At 50.8% G+C, this 24,371-nt stretch overlaps 10 protein-coding genes across 10 annotated transcripts; 3 read left to right on the top strand and 7 right to left on the bottom strand.

Moving 5' to 3' along the window:
* Positions 1-18: 18 nt before the first annotated feature.
* On the bottom strand, positions 19-1,863 carry BO85DRAFT_127599 (glycoside hydrolase family 76 protein). Its single transcript, XM_025653958.1, has 3 exons — positions 1,564-1,863; positions 806-1,500; positions 19-741 (listed from the first exon to the last, which is right to left on the bottom strand). Exons 1-3 carry the CDS (start codon positions 1,658-1,660, stop codon positions 145-147), a joined length of 1,389 nt encoding a protein of 462 aa, XP_025520063.1. The 5' UTR covers positions 1,661-1,863; the 3' UTR covers positions 19-144.
* A 1,365-nt stretch (positions 1,864-3,228) lies between these two features.
* On the bottom strand, positions 3,229-5,299 carry BO85DRAFT_389479 (chaperonin-containing T-complex subunit CCT2). The gene is made up of 4 exons (XM_025656746.1): positions 5,221-5,299; positions 4,996-5,153; positions 3,547-4,921; positions 3,229-3,484 (listed from the first exon to the last, which is right to left on the bottom strand). Exons 1-4 carry the CDS (start codon positions 5,221-5,223, stop codon positions 3,425-3,427), a joined length of 1,596 nt encoding a protein of 531 aa, XP_025520062.1. The 5' UTR covers positions 5,224-5,299; the 3' UTR covers positions 3,229-3,424.
* A 137-nt stretch (positions 5,300-5,436) lies between these two features.
* On the top strand, positions 5,437-7,677 carry BO85DRAFT_413126 (WD40 repeat domain-containing peptidylprolyl isomerase). The gene is made up of 3 exons (XM_025657594.1): positions 5,437-5,561; positions 5,648-6,025; positions 6,082-7,677. Exons 1-3 carry the CDS (start codon positions 5,486-5,488, stop codon positions 7,515-7,517), a joined length of 1,890 nt encoding a protein of 629 aa, XP_025520061.1. The 5' UTR covers positions 5,437-5,485; the 3' UTR covers positions 7,518-7,677.
* Positions 7,678-8,691: 1,014 nt separating this feature from the next.
* On the bottom strand, positions 8,692-9,576 carry BO85DRAFT_434770 (uncharacterized protein; the record flags this gene model as incomplete). Its single annotated transcript, XM_025658488.1, has 2 exons — positions 8,692-9,079; positions 9,137-9,576. The coding sequence occupies 2 exons, from the start codon at positions 9,574-9,576 to the stop codon at positions 8,692-8,694; spliced, it is 828 nt and encodes a 275-aa protein (XP_025520060.1).
* A 1,856-nt stretch (positions 9,577-11,432) lies between these two features.
* On the bottom strand, positions 11,433-12,329 carry BO85DRAFT_434769 (uncharacterized protein; the record flags this gene model as incomplete). The annotated part of the gene is made up of 2 exons (XM_025658487.1): positions 11,433-12,142; positions 12,209-12,329. 2 exons carry the CDS (start codon positions 12,327-12,329, stop codon positions 11,433-11,435), a joined length of 831 nt encoding a protein of 276 aa, XP_025520059.1.
* A 2,503-nt stretch (positions 12,330-14,832) lies between these two features.
* On the top strand, positions 14,833-15,456 carry BO85DRAFT_445564 (uncharacterized protein). The gene is made up of 2 exons (XM_025659293.1): positions 14,833-14,943; positions 14,994-15,456. Exons 1-2 carry the CDS (start codon positions 14,874-14,876, stop codon positions 15,344-15,346), a joined length of 423 nt encoding a protein of 140 aa, XP_025520058.1. The 5' UTR covers positions 14,833-14,873; the 3' UTR covers positions 15,347-15,456.
* A 529-nt stretch (positions 15,457-15,985) lies between these two features.
* BO85DRAFT_445563 (uncharacterized protein) lies at positions 15,986-17,032 on the top strand. The gene has a single exon (XM_025659292.1). It carries the CDS (start codon positions 16,059-16,061, stop codon positions 16,779-16,781), a length of 723 nt encoding a protein of 240 aa, XP_025520057.1. The 5' UTR covers positions 15,986-16,058; the 3' UTR covers positions 16,782-17,032.
* BO85DRAFT_434766 (allantoate permease family MFS transporter) lies at positions 16,829-18,745 on the bottom strand (the record flags this gene model as incomplete). Its single annotated transcript, XM_025658486.1, has 8 exons — positions 16,829-17,127; positions 17,173-17,439; position 17,486; positions 17,535-18,029; positions 18,108-18,161; positions 18,212-18,392; positions 18,445-18,524; positions 18,587-18,745. The coding sequence occupies 8 exons, from the start codon at positions 18,743-18,745 to the stop codon at positions 16,829-16,831; spliced, it is 1,536 nt and encodes a 511-aa protein (XP_025520056.1).
* A 635-nt stretch (positions 18,746-19,380) lies between these two features.
* On the bottom strand, positions 19,381-20,589 carry BO85DRAFT_413118 (uncharacterized protein; the record flags this gene model as incomplete). The annotated part of the gene is made up of 2 exons (XM_025657593.1): positions 19,381-20,207; positions 20,256-20,589. 2 exons carry the CDS (start codon positions 20,587-20,589, stop codon positions 19,468-19,470), a joined length of 1,074 nt encoding a protein of 357 aa, XP_025520055.1. The 3' UTR covers positions 19,381-19,467.
* Positions 20,590-20,976: 387 nt separating this feature from the next.
* Positions 20,977-24,300, bottom strand: BO85DRAFT_445559 (Zn(II)2Cys6 transcription factor). The gene is made up of 4 exons (XM_025659291.1): positions 24,199-24,300; positions 22,587-24,147; positions 21,577-22,532; positions 20,977-21,527 (listed from the first exon to the last, which is right to left on the bottom strand). The coding sequence occupies exons 2-4, from the start codon at positions 24,034-24,036 to the stop codon at positions 21,441-21,443; spliced, it is 2,493 nt and encodes an 830-aa protein (XP_025520054.1). The 5' UTR covers positions 24,037-24,147; positions 24,199-24,300; the 3' UTR covers positions 20,977-21,440.
* Positions 24,301-24,371: the final 71 nt, after the last annotated feature.

Raw genomic sequence — 24,371 nt, 5'->3', positions numbered from 1 at the left:
CATGGCCGCGATGCGCAATAAGCGAAACCCAAAAGAAGACCCAAACCAGCAAATCGCAGAGAAAAGAGAAACAGCGACAGAGCCGTCTCTGCCTCAATGAAGCAGATTATGTACATAGTGAAAAGTGAAGATCTCGAATGTCGCTCAACCTCCATAGACCAGCCAGGTAATAGCACCAGCCCAGCCGCCGACAAAGAGGACGGTCAGGATAGAGGCCCCTGCACGATCTCCGGTTGTAATATCGGGCAGCTTATTAGGTGCATCCTTTGGACCGGTTCCTGCATTAGGGTTGCTTTGACTGGTACCGCCAGTGTCCGATGTCAATGGTCCCTGGGATTGGCCACCTTGGCTTTGCCGATGCGTGATCATATTTGACGAGAAAACACTTAAAGCACTCATATCAGTCTCAAGCGATGTCTCGCCATCCCACTGCGCTTGGTACCACCGGCGCCCGCACTGGGTACCGGAGTCGCCTCCCGAGCATTGCTTCGCCGCTGCCAGGGCAGATTGCTGGATCTTCGGAATAATCTGATCGCTAGTATAGGGCGCAATGGTTGTAGTAAAGGTAAGCCAGGAGGATAAGAAACCCTTGAAGCAGTCCTGATTCCGATCGCACATCATGTTAGGCTCGCAGGAAACCTCGGACATAACATTACTGCCGTACTCCTTCGGGAAGAACCTTGAGAAGGTACTTGCCAGCAGACCGTCGAGACCTTTCTTCCATTTGTCGGCGCCGTTTGTCTAGAATCAATTAGCATTGATCGAAGATAAGATCGAAGCAGAGATCCAAGGCAATGGCACTGACCAGATTGTACATGTATGCGGCGCCGCTGAGGTAGGTTCCATAATTATACGTCCATTGTATATCACCGTGATCCTTACAGTTTGCCTCTGTAGTGGTCGTGTCGGCAATGTACCAGTCTTCCGTCTGCAGCAGAGGCGTTGTTGCACTCCAGTCCCAGATCTTTTCCGCCCAGTCAGTGTATGTATCATTATTGGTGTAACGTCCCAGACGAGCGGCTAACTGAAACAGACCCCCGTTCGAGATGGCGTTCTTGGTGGTATAACCAGCCTGGTAGGGCCAAATCTGCCAACGCAGTCCACCCTGGCAGCTGGAAGTATCCCATCGGGGGACTTGAGTATTGAAGACACCTTGGGCGAGCGACAGCCACGACGGCTGACCATCTTGTTCGGGATAGTTCAGTTCTGCAGCCGTCATGGCAGCGAGGCCCCAAAAGACTTGATCATCATTACCCAGATAATTACTATCGTTGGCTGGGAAGTAGTCATTGTCGCCCTTCTGCCAGAGCATACCCTGCGTGGTGACTTCATTGTAAGAGGAGTCGCCAGTCCAATACCAATACTGAATCAATGTCATGAACATAGCACCACCTTCCCACCAGGTATCGGGCAGCTTTCCTGGTGTTTGACCCGATTCGTTGCCATGATAATAGCTCATCATGTTGAAGGCCGTTGTTCTGGCGGCATCTTTGATGGATTCTATCGTTGCGCAATGATCAGATTCTGCACCAGGGTGCATCCTGCACAAAACAGACTACTTACGTTCATCGTTAATGTCCAGCTGCAGAGCAGTCACTGTTCTCTGAAAGAAGACAAATATGGTCAGAAAGACCGCCCATATCCAGCCGGGCACAACCATCGTCAATAGACACAAATGCGAAACTTCAAGTGAAGGACGAAGAAGACCGCAGCATCAAGACGCGGATGAAGTGATGGGAAAAATCTCCGTTGACGAAGACGGAACGTGGTGAGCGGAATGCGGAAGGGAGGGGGAGGGAGTGGAATGAGGGGATCAATCACGTCCAGCCTTGCGACTGGGGATCCAAACGAGCGAAAAGAATCTAAGCAAGTGCTGACAGAGCTTGAGAGATCTTGACTAGACCAGTCAAAGCAGTTAACATGACAGACGATGGGAGAAGAAGAACGAGTGGTACAGGACCAGCTTGTAGTGGTGAGACTGCAGTGACGGCATCAGGTGGTACCGGAGTGGGAGGGTGGTAATAAAATCACGAAAGGTAGTAGCAGTGGATCGTAACCCCTTCCGCTATGAGCCATGGGGTCGTATTCCGTCCATCCCATGTTCAGGGACCCGAAGAACTACTAAATACTAGCTTAGTCCGGCGCACTGTCTGTTGGACCCTGGGAACTGGAGTTACTAAACTTTGGGGCTTTAGCTTCAGGGTCCAGCAGTTGCTTGTGGTGCCTTGGGGGGCCGCCGAACGCGCAATGGCTGGCCGCGGGGCATCCTGACTGGCCCGTTCTTGCGGGGGCGTGCCCCATCGATCGCCCCGCGGAATACTTCACTGGACGCTAACAGAATAATAATCATTATCATTGCAGGAGACAGAAGCAGCACTATATCATTATAGACAGGACAGTATATGAGTGATAAAACTATATGTAAATATTGTTAATGACAGATATTACTAAATAAGTCATGCGACCGACCACCACACCCCCTTGTCTCAAATGCACATATTCGGAGAAATAAGTAGTAACTCACAGTCAGGCTGTCCCTCCCCCACAACATTAAAAACGCTCACTAAATATAGGAAATCGCCCGTGTCAGTCTTGGCTGCTGGAAATGATCGGCCAGGAAATTTTCGGTGCGCACAACCACAACCACAACCACTTTCGATTCTGGATCCTCCACCGCTTATCATCCTTGGCGCAGATGCTGCTCTAACACAGCCATCATCGTTAAACTAACTAATTGTTTAGTTAGTAATTGACACAATGGCCGGCTGCGGCTGCAATTTTCCATGCCCTCGTACATTTGGGGCTATTTACCTACAGGATATCTATTTCGTCTAAAATAGTAGAGTACTAGTAGTTGTAGTAATTTCGACTGGTGCTGTCGTACTTCCATTTTGTTTCTGCCTACTGCTACTCGAGGGGTGCCTTGTCCCTGTATCTGAAGGAAGAGCTGGGATAAACATGAGTTCGTCATACTTGAGGGCATATGTTGTACCACATCAAATGATGGCAGGTCGGCGGCAGGAACACTCCTTTGACCCACATCGCACCAGCTCTAAACTCCCGTGTCTGTGATGATCAGAGTGCTGCAATTACTACACAGCGTAGGTTCATGGACACTCTTACGCAGCCCCCAATCGATGGTAAGCAGATCATACCTGATCATGACGTGAAGGCAGCGAGAGGCAGTACGAGTGCAATCGCCTACGTAAAAGAAAAAAGAAACATAAGCATGTTCCCAAATCATTCGTCAGATGCTTTTTTTTTCATCGAAAGGTCTATAGCATGGTAATTACGCTCCCTATAGAGCACATAGTGGATGACATCCACCTAAATCATCTCTGGCGGGTTCAAATCAAGTTCACATTATTTTCCACGCTCACATAAGATTGGATATTGGATATTTACTTGACATCTCCCTCGTCCCTTACATACGCTCACGTCTACGGGGCGCAGCCCGGATGATGTTGTCGACACGCAGGAGAAGCTGCGAGATGTTAGTTTCAATATAATCGACTTTGCTAGATGATTTCGGGGAAAGCATCTTACCTCTGCAGCCTCCGACGCGGAGGACACCACCGCCTTCTTCAGCTTGTAGCTCTCCACAACACCCAACTCGCGCATGTCAGCAATGCCACCGCCCGGGGTGAGCAGATCCAGTCCGGAGCTGGTCATGCCGTTGTTGATCGCCTGTCGTAGTCGCGTCACCAGGTCGCTGGAGTCCAGACCAGCGTTGTCCGCCAGGATGGTAGGGAGCTGCTTGAGAGCGTACGCAAACGCGTCCACGGCCAGCTGCTTCTTGCCGGTCGTGTTCTGAGCGGCCTGCTCAACGGCCTTGGACATCACCATCTCGGCACAGCCACCACCCAGGGTCACCCGGGGGTCCTTGACAGTCTGGGAGAGCACGGCCAGAGCGTCGTGGAGAGAGCGCTCGGCTTCGTCGAGCAGCTGCTCCGTGGCACCACGGAGCACAATGGTGCATGCCTGACCGGCAGCCACGCCAGAGAACTTGATGAGCGTATCCTCGCCAATGATGACCTCCTCGATAACGTCGCACTGACCCAGCTTGACCTGTTCGGGGTGGTCGAATGTCGAGGCGATCTCACCGCCAGTGACCAGGGCCAAGCGCTCAACACCATCGAAGTCGGCGTGCTCGATGGACATGATGCCAGCCTCGGTGAACAGCTGTTCGGGCCAGTTGTAGATGAGTTGACGGTTGACGAAGCAGTTGATTCCGTGGGCCTTGATCCGCTCAACCTTGGCCTTCATCTTCTCGCGCTCCGCCTTCTCGAGATCCGCCAGCTTGCCTGTCGACTCGACCTTCACCCGTGCACCAAAGATCTTCACCTTGTCTGTGTCCATGGCCGTGTTGGCGACCAGAATCTTGGCGTTCTCCAGGCGCTTGGGCTGGTTCACACCGATCTTCTTGTCGAGGATGAAACCCTCGTCGAGGTAGGAGTCGCTAAGCTTGCCACCGGCCTTCTTGATGATCTGGATGTGGCTCAGGTCGGTCGACCCACGGAGACGGAGGACAGCATCACAAGCGAGGGCAGCGAACTGATCACGGTCCTGGGCCAGGACCTTCGAACTAAGGGTGGTACGAGCGATGGCATGGAGGTCTTTGCGGAACGACTCCATATCGGCACTACGGTCAACAGCCGCCTTCTCCAAAGCCTCCAGAGCCGCCTTGCTAGCTATCCGGTATCCCTCGATGATGGTCTGGGGGTGGATCTTGCGGTTCACGAGCTTCTCAGCCTCCCGCAGCAACTCCGCAGCCAACACGGTCACGGAGGTGGTGCCGTCACCGACTTCGTCATCCTGCACCTTCGAGATGTTGACCAGAACCTTGGCCGCAGCGTTGTCGAGAGCAATGGACTTGAGAATCGTAGCACCGTCATTCGTAACGAGGATATCTCCGGTCGACCTAGATCAGCCATAACATCAGTGTGCTGCTCGTGGGGTGCAACCCCGCTTAGCTTCACGGGTTATCCCACATACGCTGACTGGAGGATCTTGTCCATTCCCTTGGGACCAAGGGTGCTCTTCACCAGGTCTCCGACGGCGATGGCACCGACGAAGGCGGACAAACGAGCATTCTCACCCTTCTCTTCGATGACATCGTCCGCAAAGATCTGCGTGGGATTGGCGAAGGACGCCTTGAGGGGCGGTCAGTATTTACATAAAAGCGACGTAAAAAGGGCAAGGGCATCATGAACAACATACCATAGTGACTGAATGTGGATAAAAGGATGGGCTACCGTCGGGGAAAAAGACTGGCAGCTCAGGGGGGGATGCTTCTCCTGGACGGTGAGGACTCAGAGACGGCGAGGCCAACCAATGCGGGACAACCAGAAAAGTTCGCGATGTGGCCCGAGCTCCGCCGGCGGTGGCAGACCGCCCGGCCTTGCTCCTCCATCGCTTCTTGACCAGCGCTGCTGTCTTGCTCATCCCTTTATTTACTATTAAATTGCCTTTATTTCTTTTCAAAATGCCTGCAGAGGAGGAACAAAAGCTGGCGACCAACAAGCGCCCCCATTCCGCCGTGGATGGCAGCGACGAGAATGGTACGTCCCCGATTGTCGGACCAGGTCCTGCGAGCTACCATGAAGAGAAGATGCGCAGTTGAATAGCTACTGACCAGCTCTTCTAGGAGACGACTCATCTTCCGACGATGACTTCGGACCGGCCCTCCCTTCCGCTGATGCACCGAAAAAGAAGCGTCGCAAGCTCCCTTTCGAGAAGGTCTACGTAAACGCGCTGCCCGCATCGCCGCGGTACTCCAAGTCTCTAATGCACAAGGACCAATTGTCCTTCGTCACCGTGACTCCGCATACCGATTTCCTCATAACCTCGTCCATTGATGGCTTTGTCAAGTTTTGGAAGAAGATGGCAGTCGGTGTCGAGTTCGTGAAGGAGTTTCGCGCTCACACCTCGGAGATCAAGAGCGTCAGCGTCAGCGCCGATGGAAGAAGCTTTGCGACGACCGGAGCAGACAAGACGGTCAAGATCTTTGATGTGATCACCTTTGGTATGCATATAAACTCTTTGATGTTGCCGCGACCGGGTATACTAACCCTATTGCAGACCTTCTTGCCATGCTCACCCTCGAATTCACTCCGCGTTGCGTATGCTGGGTCCATCGTCGGGGCGCCTCACTGCCTTTGCTGGCCGTCACAGACGAAGAAAGCAGCATGATCCAGGTCTTCGATGGCCGTGGTGAAAACCAGACCCCTCTGCACACCGTCAAATCGATCCACCGCAGTCCCGTGGCCGCCATTGCCTTCAACGACGCCTACGATTGTGTCATCTCCGCCGACGACACCGGCATGATTGAGTACTGGCGAGCGGGCGACGGCTCCTTCGAGAAGCCCGACAATGTCTTCGAGCTCAAGTCCTCTACCAACCTCTTCGAGTTCCGAAAGGCCAAGTCGGTCCCAGCATCGCTGTGCATCTCCCCGTCCGGCCAACAATTCGCGGCCGTCTCCTTCCCAGACCGTCAAGTCCGCGTCTTCGACTTCGCCACGGGCAAGCTCTACCGCAAGTACGACGAATCGCTGACCACAATCACTGCAATGCAACAAGCTGGCACAGCTATCTACCAGCTCGACGAGCTCGAATTCGGCCGCCGACTTGCCGTAGAACGGGAACTCGAAAACCCCATCACCAAGCCCAAGATCAACGTCCTCTTCGACGAATCCGGCCACTTCATCCTCTACGGCTCCCTCTACGGCATCAAATGCATCAACACCTACACCAACCGCGTCGTCCGCGTCTACGCCAAAGAGGAGCCCTTCCGCTCCCTCAACCTCGCCATGTACCAAGGCCAACCGCAAAAGAAGGGCGTCGTGACCGTATCCATGGCCGCCAGTGCCAACCCACTCCTCCAAGAAGCCGAAGAACGCGATCCGATCCTCGTCAGCACAGGTTTCGCCAAGGTCCGCTTCTACCTCTTCACGAACGACACCGAAATCTCCAAATCAAACCGCGACATTCAAAACGAACGGCCGCGCGAAGCCGCCTCCGGCCGTGAAGCCGCCGCTCCGAAGGCCGCCGAGCTGGGCACCTCCGCCATCCTGCACACCACCATGGGCGACATCCACCTCCGCCTCTACCCCTCCGCTGCTCCTAAAGCCGTCGAGAACTTTACCACTCATGCCCGCAACGGCTACTACAACAACACCATCTTCCACCGTGTCATCCGCAAGTTCATGATCCAGGGTGGTGACCCGCTCGGGGACGGCACAGGCGGTGAATCCATCTGGGGCGGCGAGTTCGAGGACGAATTCTCCAGTCTGAAACACGATAAACCGTATACGTTGTCCATGGCCAATGCGGGCCCCAACACCAACGGAAGTCAGTTCTTCATCACGACGGAGAAGACGCCCTGGTTGGATGGGAAACATACGGTGTTTGGCCGTGCAGTGCAGGGCCTGGATGTCGTGCATAAGATTGAGAATACCAAGACGTTCAAGGAGAAGCCGGAACAGGATATTAAGATCGTGAGTATAACGGTTACTTAGGGAGGGTTGTTCTTATTGCTTTGATCTGATTTGGTATATCGGTTCTGTGAATCATGGGTTCAGCGATGCTTTGTGTTTTCTAGTATTTACCACCTTTTTCTATATTATACTACTACCCTGTAAATTAGCATTCAAAATCATACTTATGAAGTCAGTACTGAAAAACAATGCGGTATCTCACTCTAATGTCCTCTCGAGTAGTAGACTGTTCGAGCTATGGCAGTTCAGCAACTTCAACGAAAGTACTACTACTTGCTATCCGCATGCACGAAAATCTTTTGGGAGATTCCTGATGCTAGTGATTCCGACAATTAACTGAGTTATATATTACTACCGTCAGTTAGTAGGACAAACATTAAACATGCATTAGGAGCATTAGTGGTTGGTTTGGAAGAAGTCCCGATAGTAGTATGCCCTATTATTGCACCATCATTGGGTTAGACTAAGGGTTCAATGGGTTAGTATTTGAAAATATAGGTTTTTGTCATGTTAGTACTAGTATTCGCAGTGGGTATTTTGATCCTGAACCACGTGTGAAATGAAGACAATGATGTATGTGCCGATTGCAATATTGATCCTAAGACACTTCAGAGACAGTACATATATTTGTGTCACTTTTTGTAATATTGGATTCTCTGTTATTGCTTTGGTAGGTGCATTCCCTCAGTCAAAAGTAAGAATCCTACAAATCAGTCATATATATATATATATATTCGATCCTGGTCATGCTCCGAGTATAGGAGTATAAAAATCGAGGCATCAAAGAAAGCGAGCAACGGAAGTGACTATATTCGATCACAAGAGTCAAAGTAACCACAGCCAAATGACAACCTGAACCATATTTATGCACAATCATTCGGAGCAGGTGAGGCAGAGAGAGTCAAAAGATGACGAAGAAGAAAAGAAGTGTAAGGGTGGGACGATAGGGAATCGGACTGAAACTGGACATGAGTTTCCCAGTTGAACCCCACAAACACGTGAACGCCAGGTATATGCAAGTTTGTTTCGCGAGCTGCGCGGATTTGTTTCCCGACTGGCTTTACCCACGTCATGCCGGTACTAAAGGTGTGAACGGCGCATTTCTCCCGCTCTCAAAGTAGGAAAAGATTGACACTTGAAGTAAAAGAGAAAAAGCAAACAACAAAAAGAAAGAAACCGTAATCATGCACGGAGATCACCGGCGAACTTCGCGAATTTCGATATCGCCCTCCGGAACTGGCTGGGCCTTTTGTAGACGCGACGAACTTCGAGCGGGCCGGGTCGTCGGAGCGGTGATATTGGTGCGCGAACTGCTGGCAATCGACTCGGTGTTTATCGTGGGGTCGAATCGGCCGGGCCTGAACGAGCCCTGTGGGGGAGGTCCCGGTTGAGGCGAGGGACTGTTGTCCTGCTGACGGGCTGCCAACAGAGCGCTATCCGTCCCTGCCGTGTTGGTAGCGTGGTAGAGGCCAGGGTATTTCCGGTCATGGCGACGCTTGAGCCAGACACCCACGACGGTGATGACGGAAAACGCGACCACCAGGACAATCACCATGATCACCCATTGATAGTGGGTGGTCCACCTAGGTATGTTAACATTTGCGCCGGTCCATATGGTCACTGGGGCGGGGGCTACCTACCAGGTCTGGGAGCGCGAATCTCTCGCGAAAATGGAGGTAGTGGTGTCTCTTGCGGCGAGGGTGTCCTCGGACGAGCAAAATTCGTCATACCATGTCCGGATCAACGCACGATCCGACGCACTGGGACAGCTTTCCGTGCAGACCCCGGTCGGGAAATGGATCTGGTCGAGCAGAGCTGACTGGCAGAAGCACGAGACGTAGGTCGCATGATCGGTCTGGGCGGCGACGGGAGGCACACACTCATTCTGGGCCTCCTTTAAGACCGAGCAGGTCAAAGCACATGAGGGGAACTCGGACGAGGCGGCAGATGGGAGAAGGGAGACAGTGTGAGCGCGAGCGACGGTCGAGAGAGCGATGGAGATCAAGGAGATATAGAAGAGCATGGTCGAGGTCGAACTGGCAGCATGGCTGAGGGTCAAGGCCTGGGGCCAACGTGCCATGACGAGGTATCTTGCGGCTGAAAGGAGGGCGGTGGGGACCGTCGGGGGGAGAGAAATCGTTCACTGGGAGGTGCCCACCATGATATGACGATAATTATCTAGTCCAAGGCGAGTGAGTGGTGGTGGTGGTGGCGGGGAGGGAAAGAATATAATGGTTGGCGATGGATGGGCGTAGCGAAGGTGGCAGTTGAGAGTAGTGGTGGTAGTGGTGGGAGACCGAGTCGAACGAGTGACGGGATAGATGGACCGATGGGATGCCCTCGACAACAGCGGGAATAGGCGAGGGAGCGAAAAGGGCCAGATAGGATAAGGAAACGATAGAATAATAATTATGAAAGGAGGGCAGGAAGAGGAGAAAGGAAGATTGAGTGAGGAAGGATTGCCTGGCCGGTTGCGGCCGGAGGAGACACGGGCGGATGATGCTTACTGCCTTGGGGGTTAGTCCTGCTTATTCCTGCTTAGTCCTGCTTCGCCCTGGTTAGGCCCACTGCGTAGCGCCGAAAATTCATTTGCGCCCGAAGTCCAGGTTTGCGTAAGAATGGAGTCCTTTACGAAGTCTTGCTGATGCTCTTTTCCTCCTCCAGTTTAGTTGCCGGTTATTTTAATCTATGGCCGCGCAGTCTGGACCCTGAACGCCTTTTTCGCTGATTTGGGCCCCATCACATCTTATTCTTTCTTCTTTTCTTGCCCCCCTCTTGACTCGAATCTGTCGTCTGTTACTTTCCCAGATCTTCATCTTCATCATCCTCAAATCTCAACACCCTGCAACTGGGATCCACTTGTCCCCATCTCCCTACCAGTACCTCGTTACATCTTCCTGCTTTCCGCGGACCCTTTCAGTCTTTCCCCCCTCAACCCTCGCCGCATGCGTCGTCCCGAATCCGTGGCTGTTGCCCTGTCAAACTGACCTGTGGGTATCTTCTGCAGCACACTATTCCCAATAATCTGGGGCGCCTGGTTCCAAGCCCCACAATGCAACGGTGCCGTGATACCTTCACATCCAGGGTTATTGCGAGGGTGTAATCCTGGGGAAGTGTCTCAGAGTTATTGACTTTAGTCGCCTCCTTGGATGACTGATGTATCTCTGAAATCGCCCCAATCTATCGGTCGATTTGCTCGCCACTCAACAATCTAACATCTACTTGACATGAATTCTAAGTTTACATTGTTGATATCGTTTGACACATTCCTCTGATTTGAGTTTAAAAGCCGTGGATCCACGGATCGCTCTGGATGCCGGATGGAACCGATCTCCTTCATCCCCGGGCTGATCGGTCATTCCAGGGGCAGGGAGGAATGTGTCCATGACGCCACCAGGACCTGACCCAGTGTGGCTCACCCGGTGCAGATAGGAGTAGAAGTACGGCTACCTTTAGCGATACGACTCCGCAGCATGCGCTGAAGCAGCTGAACGAGCTCACCCCAGTGACCACTCCAGCGGTGAGCAACACAGCTGACTTCAAGCAGATGCCCCGCGGGCATTTTAGCAAGCCAGAACAATTTCTACTAATGCGGAAATGATAAGCAAGGGCCATGTACCTCCTGATCGATCTGCGACCTATAAAAAGATCATTATACGGTCGGAAAAGCCAGGATGACAGATCCCTTGCTCGATCAGGCATCTGCCTGTTTCTGGAACAGCTGGCAAGAGCATTTAGGACTACTTATGGCCTACTAGGACCCCATATGAAGTTATCAGATACAGGCAATGCGCATACATCATGATTTTGCTGCAATGGACTGATATCTGCGACTGCAGTACAGTGATACATCGGTTGATAATCCATCTCTTCGACTAATACCTTATGACATAGATTGCAACATTGCATTGGTACATACGGGTTAGCACGAGCACCTCAATGCAGATAATCTGATACAGGAAAACGAAAATCCCCGATAGCTTTCGATCGGATTATCAGAGATGAAATGCCAATCCCTTTCTCCCGCAGATATTGATCATCATTTTCCGATGTTGCAGCCCGAATGCGAAGAACCCCGGAGAAATCTAGGGAACCTGGCGCTTTGAGCTCGAACTCCGCTTCGGTCGCGGACATGCGCGGGGATGCTCCCACTATGCACGTATAAAGGGCCACATAGGATTGCAGTCTATCTTTAGGCACGAGCAGCTCGATGCCCGCAATCCCCGTTGCGCCTGACGGGTGATCAACGACAGAAGACTGATCATACGGGACGCGCAGAACCCTGTCCGTGACATCATGGCAGAAGAAGGGTGCATCTGTGCGGCCTCGAGGATGGAGATCTGGCGTAGTTGATTGCGTATCGGAATAACGTGCCTTCAGTAGCTTCCAACGGATATCAACCCCACTGGGTGTCTGACGTCCTCCGTCGATCGGCTGCGAGTACGTCACCCCCAAGCTGTCATCAGAGATGGTATCCAGCGCTTTGACTATACAGTCATAGTTATCTTCGGCCGAGACAGGTGCCAAAGAAGTAAGCGCAAAATCGCCCGGTCGGTCCCTCCAGTTTTCAGGTTTGGTTATCCAGTTAAGGAGTTCCAGATAAGTTCCGTCGGGGAAGATGATTAGTTTGTTGCGACTCAGACCACCTGCCGGGTATAAGCATGTGCAAAAAATCTTATCCGATAGTCAACAAGGGCCAATTGATATCTTACCCGCATGAGTACCACCCTCAATGATGGTAAAGTGATCAGTCAACCATTTGGACGGCGACTCGAACTCTTCCTTGCTGAATTGTAGGAGCAGGTGGTCCAGATAGACCTTTTGTAAGGACATGATTGGATGATGTGTTCTATAATAGAAAGACCGACTCTGTTGATACGGTGATCGACTTCGAGGATTCAAGAATGAAAGAGAGAGATGGATCGTCGGCGGTGGCATGCGGGGTTCTTGCGCACGCCATGATCCCCGCACATGTTGCATTAATCGATGAGCTACGTCTAGTAGCATGGAGCATTAGGCCGCATTTGATGATACTGAGCTCTGATCTCGACATAATTTGATGATATTACTTCATCTACAAGAGCATATGATATCAAGTTGATTGGGAAATTGCATTCCGGTCGGGCAACAAGCAATAGCTGAATAGGCTTCTGAAGACGACCACGAGGTGAACAGAGTAAAAGCTCTCTATTTCTCGTATCACTCCCATCACGCCCATCATAATCATGACATTATCATGAAAAGGGAGCATGTAAATGATAATATGACAAGAGAGGCCTAGGACTGTATACTTCTTACTAAGAAATAATCAACAAAGGTCTGACAAATGAAGCTGTACAAAACAACTACATACCATATCTAATAATTGAACCACGCAGATTTGAACTCTATCCATCAAAATAATAGATATTGCTCATCGATATCCACTACCCTCAAACTTCAATGTAGGCAACATCGCTGGCGACCATTTTCTGCCACCCTGCCCAAAAGCGGTCAAAAAACATACAGATTCCGGGTGAGTGTTCTGGGAACTGGAAAGTCTTAAATCCGCTTAAATCCGGGGGTTTCGCAGCGAGGTTCGCTAGGTTCTGCCGCTTTGAGCGGTAAGTATGGCGGTCAGAGTAGTTCCATGCCGCTGTTCTTACTATCTACTAAGGAACGTGGCTGGAGCACACTCAGCCAACCTACCTAAGTGGTACTACGTACCGCTTTCGGCTTCTCTTCTGCCTCTTTGATATTTTATGTCGACTATAGTATTGGCTGGATATTTGGTACTGGCAATGCTATTGCTTGTTCTATGATAGCTAGGGGCTGCCTATCTACCTAATAAAAGAGTTGATATACATGCTATAAAGTAGGTCTCTATACTGAAAAATAATCAGTACCCCCAATAACCTAGCTCGAGAACTATAGAAACTGACCAAGTAACTTAAGCCATGATCAACATCAAACGTACGAGTATCTTCTCCCGCTTCTCTCTCTATTCAATCAGACTTTGCAATCCGTCCCGCTAAGTATAGCCAAGTTTCATTTAACTCATGGTTCGGTTCGCAGTGCCGATCACGGAGAGCATTACTTAATCCGATATTTTATTTTTTTTGCTTGTTTCTATTATACTTTTGTGCTGGAGCAAAGGACCATAACTTAAGCTACTTCTTCACTAGCAGATGTAGTAAGGACACTACCGCACTGCTTGTACCACCATGAATCATAAATTAACTAGTGAGGTAGAGATTCACTAAGTCGAAATAGAACATTAGTATGTGTCTCTCTTATCCGCAATGACCATACTAATGGTAGTATAATGAACAACTACCTACAACCGCATAATTTACGCCACAACAAATTCTGTAATTTTGTGAATAAAGTCTCCTATGTTTCAGACCAGCTGTAATGGCCCCTATGTGGGCACGGCATATACCAATTCTGTTAGGTATGTCCGGTTGCTCGGTTCTAGATTGATGAATGGTATGAGCGTAGAAATATAGACTCACTGCCTGAATAGATTTCTGTGAGTGTTTCAGATGAGGAAAACCCTGCACCGGTAGAATTGGGGATTGGTCTGAGGGTACAGGGACTGGATATAAGGTTACCCGGTAGTCGGGATCTTAGACTGGGAGGTATCAGTTTAGAATCATGGTGGGGAAATATAAAAGTTAGATAGTAGGTGCATATTGTTTGCGAAACAGTAGTCAGGCTAAGTTACTACTGCTAATGTTGCCGTGTATGGCTCTTTGTTAGGGACTGCTCTGAATTATGCTTAAGCTTCCTGGTAGGCGACGCATACAATGTGTGCCTATCAGAACGCCGACTCACAAACTTAGTATACCATAGCCTGATCGACATCTAAAACGCTAAGCTTCGTGATCGACGAACGCTGCCGGCCCGAGAAGCCGAAGAACATTGCATGGGCACCGTACCTGGACCCAATTTTGGGGCATGTCCGGAGAGAAGCGAGGCTAGATTGAACAGAGATGAAACTGTTAGCCGTTACATATTTGACTAAGACTGTGATCGAGTAGAAATTTTCGTAGGGTGTATTAGACGCTGGTACCATACTATCTAAAATTCTGCTAACTCGATGCAAGGTTGAAACACGGCAGGGCTGATACATCAAACCCATGGTTTGGTAGATGCAAAGTTTATTCAGTCTAGACAAAGATAGCACGAGAGCCTTCGGATGGAAATTCCGGATGAAGTTTTCTGCCAGTTTGTAGTTGAGAACTGGGCTGTTGAGGCCGATGATGCTCCGAATATGCGTGTCGAAAAATATAAAAGGGACGTTGAGAAGCCCGGCTATCGACTCAGCAACATCAAACTCACAATTAAAGAAGACCGGCTCTTTTTGACCTTTTCTTCATACTTGTTATCCTCATAATGAAGTTCTCTGCAGTTCTCTCTACCTTGATGGTAGCCGGCCTGGTTGTCGCGGCTCCTCCTGCTCCACGTATGTCCTGCAACAATCTGACATAGTTACCCTTAAGCTAACAGCCTCAGGCCCTACTGATATCCAACCTCACCACCACCATAACCCTCCTCCTAACGCTCCTCTTCCCAAACCCCACCACAACAACAAGCGTGACGGCCCAGAGCCTCCTTATGATGAGCCCACACCCGACGCTCCCAAGCCTGCGAATGATCCCCAGCCCCATGATCAGCCCAAGCCCATCCCTCAACCCTCTAAGGACGGACCCCTTCCCAACGACCCGAATGCCCCACAGAAGCGCAATGATGGACCGAAGCCTCCAAAGAATCCTCAGCCAAAACCTCAACCAAAGCCTCAGCCTAAGCCTAAGCCCCAACCTAAGCCCCTCGATGACAAGCCGCAGAATCCGCCTAGGCCCAACTAGGTGATGTGAGATGGTGTTGCTGGGATAGTTGTTGCATCAGTGGATGAGTGTATGATTGTTTAGAGGAAAAGTTGGTCCCGTTGTGATCTCTACGGGTAGATAAAAGTTAATCAGATAGAATAATGAGCAGAAGTTTTCTTCGATATATGCAGCTTCATTCAGGATTCATACATTGGATTCGTAATGCGTGCCGGAAAGGGAGTCGATGTGGGTTTACTCTGTAGAGAATACGAGGTTAGATTATGATACCGCAGACTGTACAACTATACGTGTGTGACAGTGGTAAGTAACTTCGAATTAGCATGTCAAATTTGTGTAGTATAGACCTAGACTTGAGTAGTAGAGATCTTGTTAGCGACTTTGTAGAATTCAGGAATTGTGAGAATTTGGTGCCAGGTCAGCCGATAAAACGTGGGCGTTCAACTTAACAAGACGCATTCATTTGAATAAGATATTTAATTATTTGTTATCAATGAAGAATGTCAATGAGAAATTTCAAAGACAATAAACTCACTCTATCGATGATAGCTCAATACTAGATCTACTAAGTATTAACCCAAGACTACTATTAGCTCAGTGGGTCACAATCCACCCTCCCGCATCTCCACCCGCCCTTCTCCTTCTTCCCCTCCATTCCTCCGTCACCGTCACTCTCCCTCTCTTCACCACACAACCATACCATGCACCCACAATGACAACTCCAACCCAAACCATGCCCCCAAACCTCAACCTCCAAACCCTCTTCACCTCCCTCCCCACAAAGAACTGGACCCTCCTCCGAGTCCTCAAAAGCGCAAACCCGCACGACATCAACGGCAACCTGCACGGCACCGCATCCTTCACCTCTCTTCCTGACACCACTACCACCACCACACAAGATCCCCCCGCGCCGCAGCGCCAACTCCTCTACACCGAGACGGGCACCCTGCCGCCACACATCGGACATAATCTCCAATGGAAGAAGAGTTATATCTGGAGGTTGAACTCATCCACAGCTACATCTACAGCTACACCTACATCTACAGTTAAGGATGATCTATCCGTCTGGTTTGTGAAAGTGGGTGATGAGAAGGTCGCGGATTATTTGTTTCATGGGATGGAGTTTCTTCTTGATAGTAATGAATCTGGGAGTGGTGGGGATGAGGATGAGGATGGGGGGGAGGAGTTTGTGAGTGCGCCGGTGCCGCCGCCGGCGGCGACTATACCCGGAGGGGAGCTGGAAACGGTGGTGGTTACGGCGAGGGGAAATCATCTTTGTATTAATGATATGTATCGGACGGCGTATGCGTTTCGGGTGGTTAAGACTGAGGAGGATGATAGTGATGGTGGGGATGGGATTGGGGAGGTGGTTAGTTGGGCGAGTAGACATGTGGTTAAGGGGCCGAAGAAGGATCAGGATATTGTGAATTATTATACGGTGAGGGAGGGGGTTTAGAGATTATAGATTGTGGAGGGTGAATATGTAGATTGATTCTGGTACAGCTACAGCGTGTATATAAAGTCTGGCCGCTTGTCTCCAAGCTTCTCGATCTCCTGTCTCTCCAGTCCTGCTATCCAGTGGTCTCGGTCTCCCCGACGGCGTTTCGCGTTCTCCCGTCGGAGGAGAACATACTGCACGAGTGATCCACCAAACAGGAACAGCACCAAATATGCCAGCACCGCCCCGTGACCCGGATAGTACTGAGGCGCGTCGCCGCCGCGGTAGATGTTAGATGATACCACGCCGTTCAGGTTGCCCCAGCCAATGACAATACCTAGCGTGACACCACGCTTGTATACACCTGTCACCGTTAGCCATAGTTCCCCACTATCATTGAGATGCATACCCTCTGCGTTGTTACTGGCCCAGGAAATCGTGTTCGAGATCGCGGGGTAAATGCCCATGGCGCCCAGGAATACCCCTGCATATCGCGCACCTGCGGAATTGGCCCCAAGAAGCAAGGAGAACCCAGCGATGCCGAGGAGTGACACTGCAATGTTGCAGATGCCACGTTGGCCGGTCCGATCTGCGATAAAACCGATTGCCACGGTGACGATAGCTGCCGCGGCATAAGGCGGGACACTGAGCAGCTGCGCCTGAATCGCGGTATAGCCTGCGCCGGTTAGATCCCTATCAAATCAGAGGAGTACCAAACAAACCCTATTACCGTTAGTACTGTATACTGTAGTCAACTTGTAGAGGACATACTAGCTCATTGATGATAGTCGGGGTAAATAGGGAGAATGCATATAGCGGCATGCATGAACCCATGTAGATGATCGCATTGAGATACGTCTTCCAGTCCTTCATACTGCTCCAGAAATAAGTCATCTCAAACTTCTCGTACCCGGCACTGGCCTGCTTGTCAGCCGCCAGACGACGCAGTACACGCTTGCGATCCGCTTCGGACAAGAATTTGGCCTGGTCCGGAAAGTCGTAGACCATCCATACGGACAGCACGCCGATGACGATCGTCAGTAGACCCTCAAGAATGAAGATCCAAGACCAGCCCGCCTTGCCTCCGATGCCATCCATCAGGGCGATCGCAGCCGCGAGCAATCCTCCAAATGACCCCGCGAGGGCAGCGGCGGAGAAGAAAATGGCCATGCGAACGCCAAATTCGGATCGTTTGTACCAGCAGGATAAGAAGTATCCAACGCCAGGAAAGAGACCAGCTTCCGCCAGGCCAAGGAACCATCGCACCTACTACTGTCAGCAGGCCAATAATTGCGCCGCGCGAACTCCATCTTATGAATCTCGTATAAGTATGCAGACACTCACCGCCATAATCCCAGAGAAGTTGTGTACGAGACCCATACAAGTCATGCATATACCCTGTCTCAAATCAGCGCAGATCAACCTGCGTAAGACCTCATTATCCATACCCATACTACCATTATAATCGGAATGAACACGCTAGGTCGCCAGCGCTTGAGGAGAACATTGGTGATAGGTTCGAAAATCGCGTATGACACGAAGAAGATGGTCAAAGAATCGTTGTACTGCGAGTTAGTCATATGCAAATCCCCTTGGAGACCAGCGAGCTTGGCATTGCCAACATTTGTTCTATCGAAGCCACATTAATTTCCCCAACGGTCATTGGAGCAATTGTGCATACCTATCCAAGAAAGAAATCAGGTACAGCAAACTCAACCACGGGATGAGCCGCAAATCAAGTTTCCACAGTAACGCACGATCCTGGTAATTGCATTAGTCCAGCTCAATATCCCTGTTAGTATTGACCAGGGCGGGTTACTCACGATCTTCGCCCTTTCCTCCTCACTCAAGCCTTCATCTGGGTCATCAAGGAAATCCAGTTGCGACTCCTCTGGCAAACCGTGAACTGTAGTGGCTTTTTCGGTATCCACCATACCACGGGAGGAACTGTGTATCGCTGGTTTCTCGTCGACCTGCGCCATTGTGATGTTGTGTGGCACTGGGAGAGATGGAGGTTGAGGAGCGAAAAGAAATCACTTGAGAGGAGCAGTGAAGGGAGGAGGGGAGGCACCAGTAGCGTTTTAAAGGGTGGGCTTCCGGCAATTGGTAATCCCATCATGAGCGTAGCTGCGCTGAATGACGATGCTCTTCGCGAAGGATCTAGGGTCAAGAAGCGAGGATAGACAGACCGATCAGCGCCCACGGAGCCAATGAGAAACCCATCATAATGATCGCCAAGGGTGAGCGTGAGAACGATTGGCCCGAGATAACTGGAGGAGGAACCCAAAAGTTAGTCGGGCCCAAACGAAGGGTTGTTCCCCGCGTTGGAAGTCTGCACAGGATGAAGCAAGGACTACCATGTCTGAGTCGGGTATGTGTGTGTTACCGTGGAATGCGCTAGCACGGCGATCAAGTTCCCTTCCGTATTCAGCTCGAGTAATGACATCGGAGAAGGTATGTTGTCTTGAGTAGTGTACCCGCGGATCAATGGCAATGGATGATGCGATGGTTACTGTGGATGGGTCAAAGCCGGGGGGAGCTCGGCTAGGAATGCTGGAGACCCGCCCCCATGCGGGGAAATTCTAGGCATTGCTTACTTGCTTACCAAGTCCCGGTTACTGCTGAAAGATCTCCATTAACGCCAGTAATGAAACGATATAAAGGCTAGCTACTGTACAGACGTGCGGAAAGACGAGACTGCTCTTCAATCCCAGATTCCGATTCGAGGTTGCCGCGCCAAAGGTCTTGCTGCCAGAAACCGGAGTTTACACTTTTGGAAGCTCGGATGGCTCTTCAAAAGCTTATAGGCGGCAGTGGCCCCCTTGATTGAGTGAAACCGAGCATAGACATCCCCGAGCACCTGTCCGTCCTCGATCCGTTCGAGATATTCTAAAAACGGCGACCGGCCCAAGACCCGGCGAATCTCCCCCTTCAGAGTATCTCGCACACCAGATATGCAGACACACCGCGTATGACCTTCTTTGAAAACCAGCCGTGCCATACTCGCCGCCATAGGATAAGTTGGAGTCGGGACTAGGGTCACTTTAGCCTGTGTCGCCCTCAGGGCAAGACTACCGCCGGAATTTTTGAGAAAGTCAACAGTATCTGCCTGGGTAACGAAGACGATGAAAGCGGTGTTTGACCCCGTGATAGATACAGTATCGAGGAAGTGCGCTGAGTAGATTTCGCCGGTAATTAGAGGTAAGAGTTGCTGCAGGGTCACATCTGATGGTAGATTCTCAATAGTGACGGCGCGGTGTACATCTCTGTCACCTTCAGCGGGGATATAGCGCAAGCCAAACTGGAACATCCAGAGCTCAGTTGGAGATTCCTTGCTGACAATATTCGGGCGGTATAACAACGCGTCGAGTTCTTCATCCGTAGTCTCAAAAACACTGGATCCTCGGATAGCCCATTTGATGGTGCCATCCCACGGCACGAGCACTGGTGTTTTCATGGTGACGAACGGCGGTTTCTTGACGCACACCAGACGGGTTAACCATGGAGGTCGAACTTGGGTTATAGTGGTAGTGGAATTTGAACGCGGACTCACTCTCTGGGGTTCCAGCACGGGAATAGACAGATTGTCGACGTGCTGGTCTATGAGCAAGCTCGTCGCTCTCTGTGTAGGGTCCTTTTGAATTGTGATCCGCACAACAGAAGGCGTTTTGATAGGTGACAATGGCTGCAGGCTGGGGACTTTGATGTCGTCCAGTCCGCTGTCCAGAAGACTGGAGAGCGGAGCAGTATTCTGAGCACAAGGATTCACTGGAGCCAGCGCGGTCCGCTCCAGCTGCAGACTATTCTTGTCCTTCTTGTGAGCCATGTCTTTCCGCTCGCACGTCTGAAGCATTAGGAATACATAAGATTCTATGCGATAGACCACAAAGCAAAGAAACACTATGGTTATAAGTATCAGGACTAGAATGGAGTCACTCTGAGGACCATCCTGGTGTGGCTGGGAGGGGCACCCTTCCATTTTGGGAAGTGGCGCTGGTAGTGGGCGTTTGGTGAAGTTCTTCACGTCACAGCTTAGTGGCGTGCTCCGTCACTAGGCAACCTCTCTTTTTGTTAGGTGTCAAGGTTATCGATGCGAGACCAAGAGAATTGTGTTGGGTGGAAGAAGTCAGAGTATTAATGGCCGTTATAGAGAATATTTCGCAGATCGCTACCGAGGTCTGTGGAAGAGAGAATTATGAACATTAGAAGGGGATAGAGTAAATAATGGCCTTTATATAGTTGTAGGATTCCTAGCAGATTTGCTACTAAGACATAGTATGCGGAGGGTAGAGTGAGGTCAAATAGATCTCGCTTCAAGGAAAGGTAGAATCATCTACTAGAGAGAAATCTGAAATCCTCGTGTGGCCATTCGTGCAAAAAGACAGACAATCACTTTTTCTGAGTATACAACGTGCCTTGGGTGGTGGTGGTACTACGACACTTGTGATGGGCGGCTCAAAGACCAACAGCTTCTACAAATGACCATCCCTTAACGGCCTCTGAATATGTACATCGTATGTTCAGTGAAGTCAGGCCTGCTGTCTGCGTTCGCTTCATATATGAGATAAACGCAGTCAGCGTGACGCACCATGCAGGTACAGATACAATACATGCACTTCACCCAGTAGCAATGGCTTATGAGCAAGAATGATGTACAGAATAACTCTACCTGCCTGGCTACCCTAGAAATTCGCCCTGAGCCAATGCGATCCACGGTAAGTCTTCGGACCAGCATCGCTGCATCAGCGTACGAGCGCTTTGCATCTAGGGACAAAGTCAGATATGTTTACTGGTTAAATAGCCACCCACTCACCTGTTTCATTCCTGTTCTTTCGAGAAAATCAAAGCGGTCTTGGATTTCTGCTCTTTGCGCGGCATCCCGAGCTTCGCAGCCCGCAGTAAACAATGGAAACAAAACCCCGACCTCTGCAGACGCACTCTGCCGGATGTCACCTATTGCCTTGAAGAGGTCTTTTTCGGCCCCCGTAACCGCCTCAGAAAAGGGCGACGCATTTAGCACCCGACGATGAAGGTGCAATAGCCCTGCATAACGAAAGGCCCGGTCAGTGGCTAGAAAATCGGTCTTGCTCGGACCGAAGTGCGCTGCATCAGCATAGGCGTAGGTTTCCAAAGCGCCAAGATCCGCTATCAAGGCTTCTGCCTCGAAGACAACACCTGGTGATGGTTCCCAGTCAGGAAGAAAGACCCCGTTCTCGTCGAAACGCTCGTTGTCACACTCATGAGTCAATCTTCCCAGCTGCATTAGAAACAAGCCAGTCTTGGGCGTAAACCCACTGAAGCAGTCAACACAATATTCGCCATGTGTTCCTGCATCAGAGCAGACCGCCAGAACAGATTGATATGCAGACAGTGGTGGTCCACTTTCCCGGCATGATAGAGCGCCCATGAGATCGATGTATCCCAGCCAGCGCGTGAGAAATGCGCCGACACGATTTCCAGGGTATGACATCTGCTCTTGTCGTGCCAGATACAGATCCCGAGCTAGCTTCAAGTGACTTTGCCATGTTATGGGCACTTCAAACGTGCTGGGAGATATGATTTTCAGAGAAAGAAGCATGATGGCAGTCGCAAGATGACTGTCGGTCACCTTCTCACGAGGATCCTCAAGCGCCAAGCGCAGAGTGGGAAAGACATTGCTCACCCAGTGTGCAATTCGGGTTGCGGGCTCAGGATGGCCCAGATACCGCGCCCGATGACTAGCGGAATATGCCAGCATCAGATTTAGAAGATTAGAGTCGCCAATTGCCACTAATCAGTTCATGTCAGTAAACGCGCTAAGTAAAGTTATCTAATGGTACGTACTGGTCGGTAACACCGAGATGAACGGGTTATTTTCGCAATCATGAGGGACCAGCATGCGACCGGTATGGTTGAGAAAGTGGTGGAAATACATCAAGTTAATTGGTGTCTTCACGAGTGACGGTGGCAACGGCGAAAGATACCGCGGTATATTGATTGGTACCGGCGATGCATAGTAGCTACTCTTGTTGCAGTCAGATCCATCGTACTTTGCATTCTCTGTATGCAAACCTTCCGAGTTCGAAGCGGAAGGTCGACTGTCCGAGTTAATCAAATCCAAAGCGTAGTTGATGTCAATGGCGGAATGATCGTCGTTCTTGTTGAGATCGAGATCCGGGCGCCCGCAATCCAACCCGTAATTGTCCGTGACCCTGGTCAGATAAGCTTGCCATCTCTTTTCCGACATGGAAACATCCTCCGGTTCCGATAGGCTCTGGCCTGCACGGTCAGCAGCATGGGAGACGTATCCTGTGCGAGAATACACCCTATCGGATTGGCTATCAGGATGCAGAGGATCGTTCATGATCTTGCTGAAGAAGTTCTCCGTATGGACGGCTGGACCCGCCTGCAGCGCTGGGGCCCCGTGAGCCAATCCTGACGAAAGCAAACTTGCTTCTGCCGACCCTGGCGATGCCGCATTCTGAGCAGAAGATGACGCATGTGACTGGAAATCTGCATAGATACTCATCACATCTGTAGACGAGGAATAGCTAGAAAACTCGGTACGAGATTCGGGCATGTGATTGGAGTCGGGCGGGGAATGATGGAGGTCCGATGTATGTCGGAGGAACGAGATGGGCCTCGATATCGTGGCAGAGGAAAAGTTAAAAGCCGCGAATGAACCGATAGTCGAGTTCGTATCTGCAGGCGATGGGTATGAGATGGTGTCCAGCGATGAAGGCACAGGCGGGGAGAAAGCGAGCAGGGTCTCGCTCGACGAGGATGTGGCTAAATCGGGGGACAAATCTGGCCATGGGGAGGTCGCTTCTTGATCTTGCGACGTAGCCCCCATGTCTACAGAGGTCTTGCCATTTGTACAGTTGGATTCATTATTTAACTGGCCAAAGGCAGTCGGAGTTTCATGGAGGATATCATGTAATCCTTTAGGACTGGTTGTGGATGTTCCTATTTCCATTCCCCCTGCAAGTCCGACATCCCATAGCAAGTCCCCTGCAGCTTGATCTGGCACAGTCGTTCCGTCTCGCATGGAAAAGGGTGTGTATGGCTGGACTGGACTCGGGGCATCCGGATGGTATTGGTTCGATGGCGAGAAACTGAAGGTGGCATAGTGGCCCGGTGGACTACTGGACTGAGAGCTGGGGGAGTCTACAGAAGATTTTCTCCGTGTCCTCCCGCCCCAATTCAACCTGATGCTATAGTCACATGGTTCATTCTGGCGTCGGCAGTTGAGGCACGACGGCTTCTCCTCTCCACTGCATGAAATTAGCTTCATCATCAACACCAAAACCCAATAACATGGTGCTATCCGTGAAGAGCGGTTTTAGTAGCAAAAGATGAGATGAGGGTATAGACAAACCATTTCACCTTTCGGGCTTTGCACGGCCTGGGAATTGTTAGTTTAAAGATTTATATCCAAGGTACTCCGCAAACTCACCAGCAGCCCTTACGGGATCGTCGTTTCGGCTCTGGCGCGCCGGGTCTTCTGGGGCGAGGCATGGAAGTTCACACCCGATCTGGCTGAGGGATTAAATCCGACAAACAGCAATCGCGACCACAGCGATAAATGGTCCGGAATCTGAGATGGTTCCGATCTACCTTGCAGAGTAA

This window comes from Aspergillus piperis (assembly GCF_003184755.1).
Source record: "Aspergillus piperis CBS 112811 unplaced genomic scaffold BO85scaffold_2, whole genome shotgun sequence".
In the NCBI taxonomy this organism is placed as follows: domain Eukaryota; kingdom Fungi; phylum Ascomycota; class Eurotiomycetes; order Eurotiales; family Aspergillaceae; genus Aspergillus; species Aspergillus piperis.
The sequence above is the reverse complement of the archived record's forward strand: the minus strand, read 5'-3'. Positions and strand labels throughout refer to the sequence as shown.

Excerpts from the sequence above, each read along its gene's own strand:
- BO85DRAFT_413126 (XM_025657594.1), top strand. The coding sequence starts at position 5,486 with ATGCCTGCAGAGGAGGAACAAAAGCTGGCGACCAACAAGCGCCCCCAT. Across the intron at positions 5,562-5,647 it reads GGATGGCAGCGACGAGAATG|GAGACGACTCATCTTCCGAC; the intron begins GTACGTCCCCGA and ends CAGCTCTTCTAG. Across the intron at positions 6,026-6,081 it reads CTTTGATGTGATCACCTTTG|ACCTTCTTGCCATGCTCACC; the intron begins GTATGCATATAA and ends ACCCTATTGCAG.
- BO85DRAFT_389479 (XM_025656746.1), bottom strand. Across the intron at positions 4,922-4,995 it reads GACAAGATCCTCCAGTCAGC|GTCGACCGGAGATATCCTCG; the intron begins GTATGTGGGATA and ends TGGCTGATCTAG. Across the intron at positions 3,485-3,546 it reads CCGCGTCGGAGGCTGCAGAG|CTTCTCCTGCGTGTCGACAA; the intron begins GTAAGATGCTTT and ends AACATCTCGCAG.
- BO85DRAFT_445559 (XM_025659291.1), bottom strand. The coding sequence starts at position 24,036 with ATGAAGCTAATTTCATGCAGTGGAGAGGAGAAGCCGTCGTGCCTCAAC. Across the intron at positions 22,533-22,586 it reads CATCTCGGTGTTACCGACCA|TGGCAATTGGCGACTCTAAT; the intron begins GTACGTACCATT and ends TGAACTGATTAG. Across the intron at positions 21,528-21,576 it reads AAAGAACAGGAATGAAACAG|ATGCAAAGCGCTCGTACGCT; the intron begins GTGAGTGGGTGG and ends CTTTGTCCCTAG.
- BO85DRAFT_127599 (XM_025653958.1), bottom strand. The coding sequence starts at position 1,660 with ATGGTTGTGCCCGGCTGGATATGGGCGGTCTTTCTGACCATATTTGTC. Across the intron at positions 1,501-1,563 it reads GCTGGACATTAACGATGAAC|AATCCATCAAAGATGCCGCC; the intron begins GTAAGTAGTCTG and ends GCGCAACGATAG. Across the intron at positions 742-805 it reads CCGCATACATGTACAATCTG|ACAAACGGCGCCGACAAATG; the intron begins GTCAGTGCCATT and ends AATTGATTCTAG.
- BO85DRAFT_445564 (XM_025659293.1), top strand. The coding sequence starts at position 14,874 with ATGAAGTTCTCTGCAGTTCTCTCTACCTTGATGGTAGCCGGCCTGGTT. Across the intron at positions 14,944-14,993 it reads CGCGGCTCCTCCTGCTCCAC|GCCCTACTGATATCCAACCT; the intron begins GTATGTCCTGCA and ends TAACAGCCTCAG.
- BO85DRAFT_445563 (XM_025659292.1), top strand. The coding sequence starts at position 16,059 with ATGCCCCCAAACCTCAACCTCCAAACCCTCTTCACCTCCCTCCCCACA.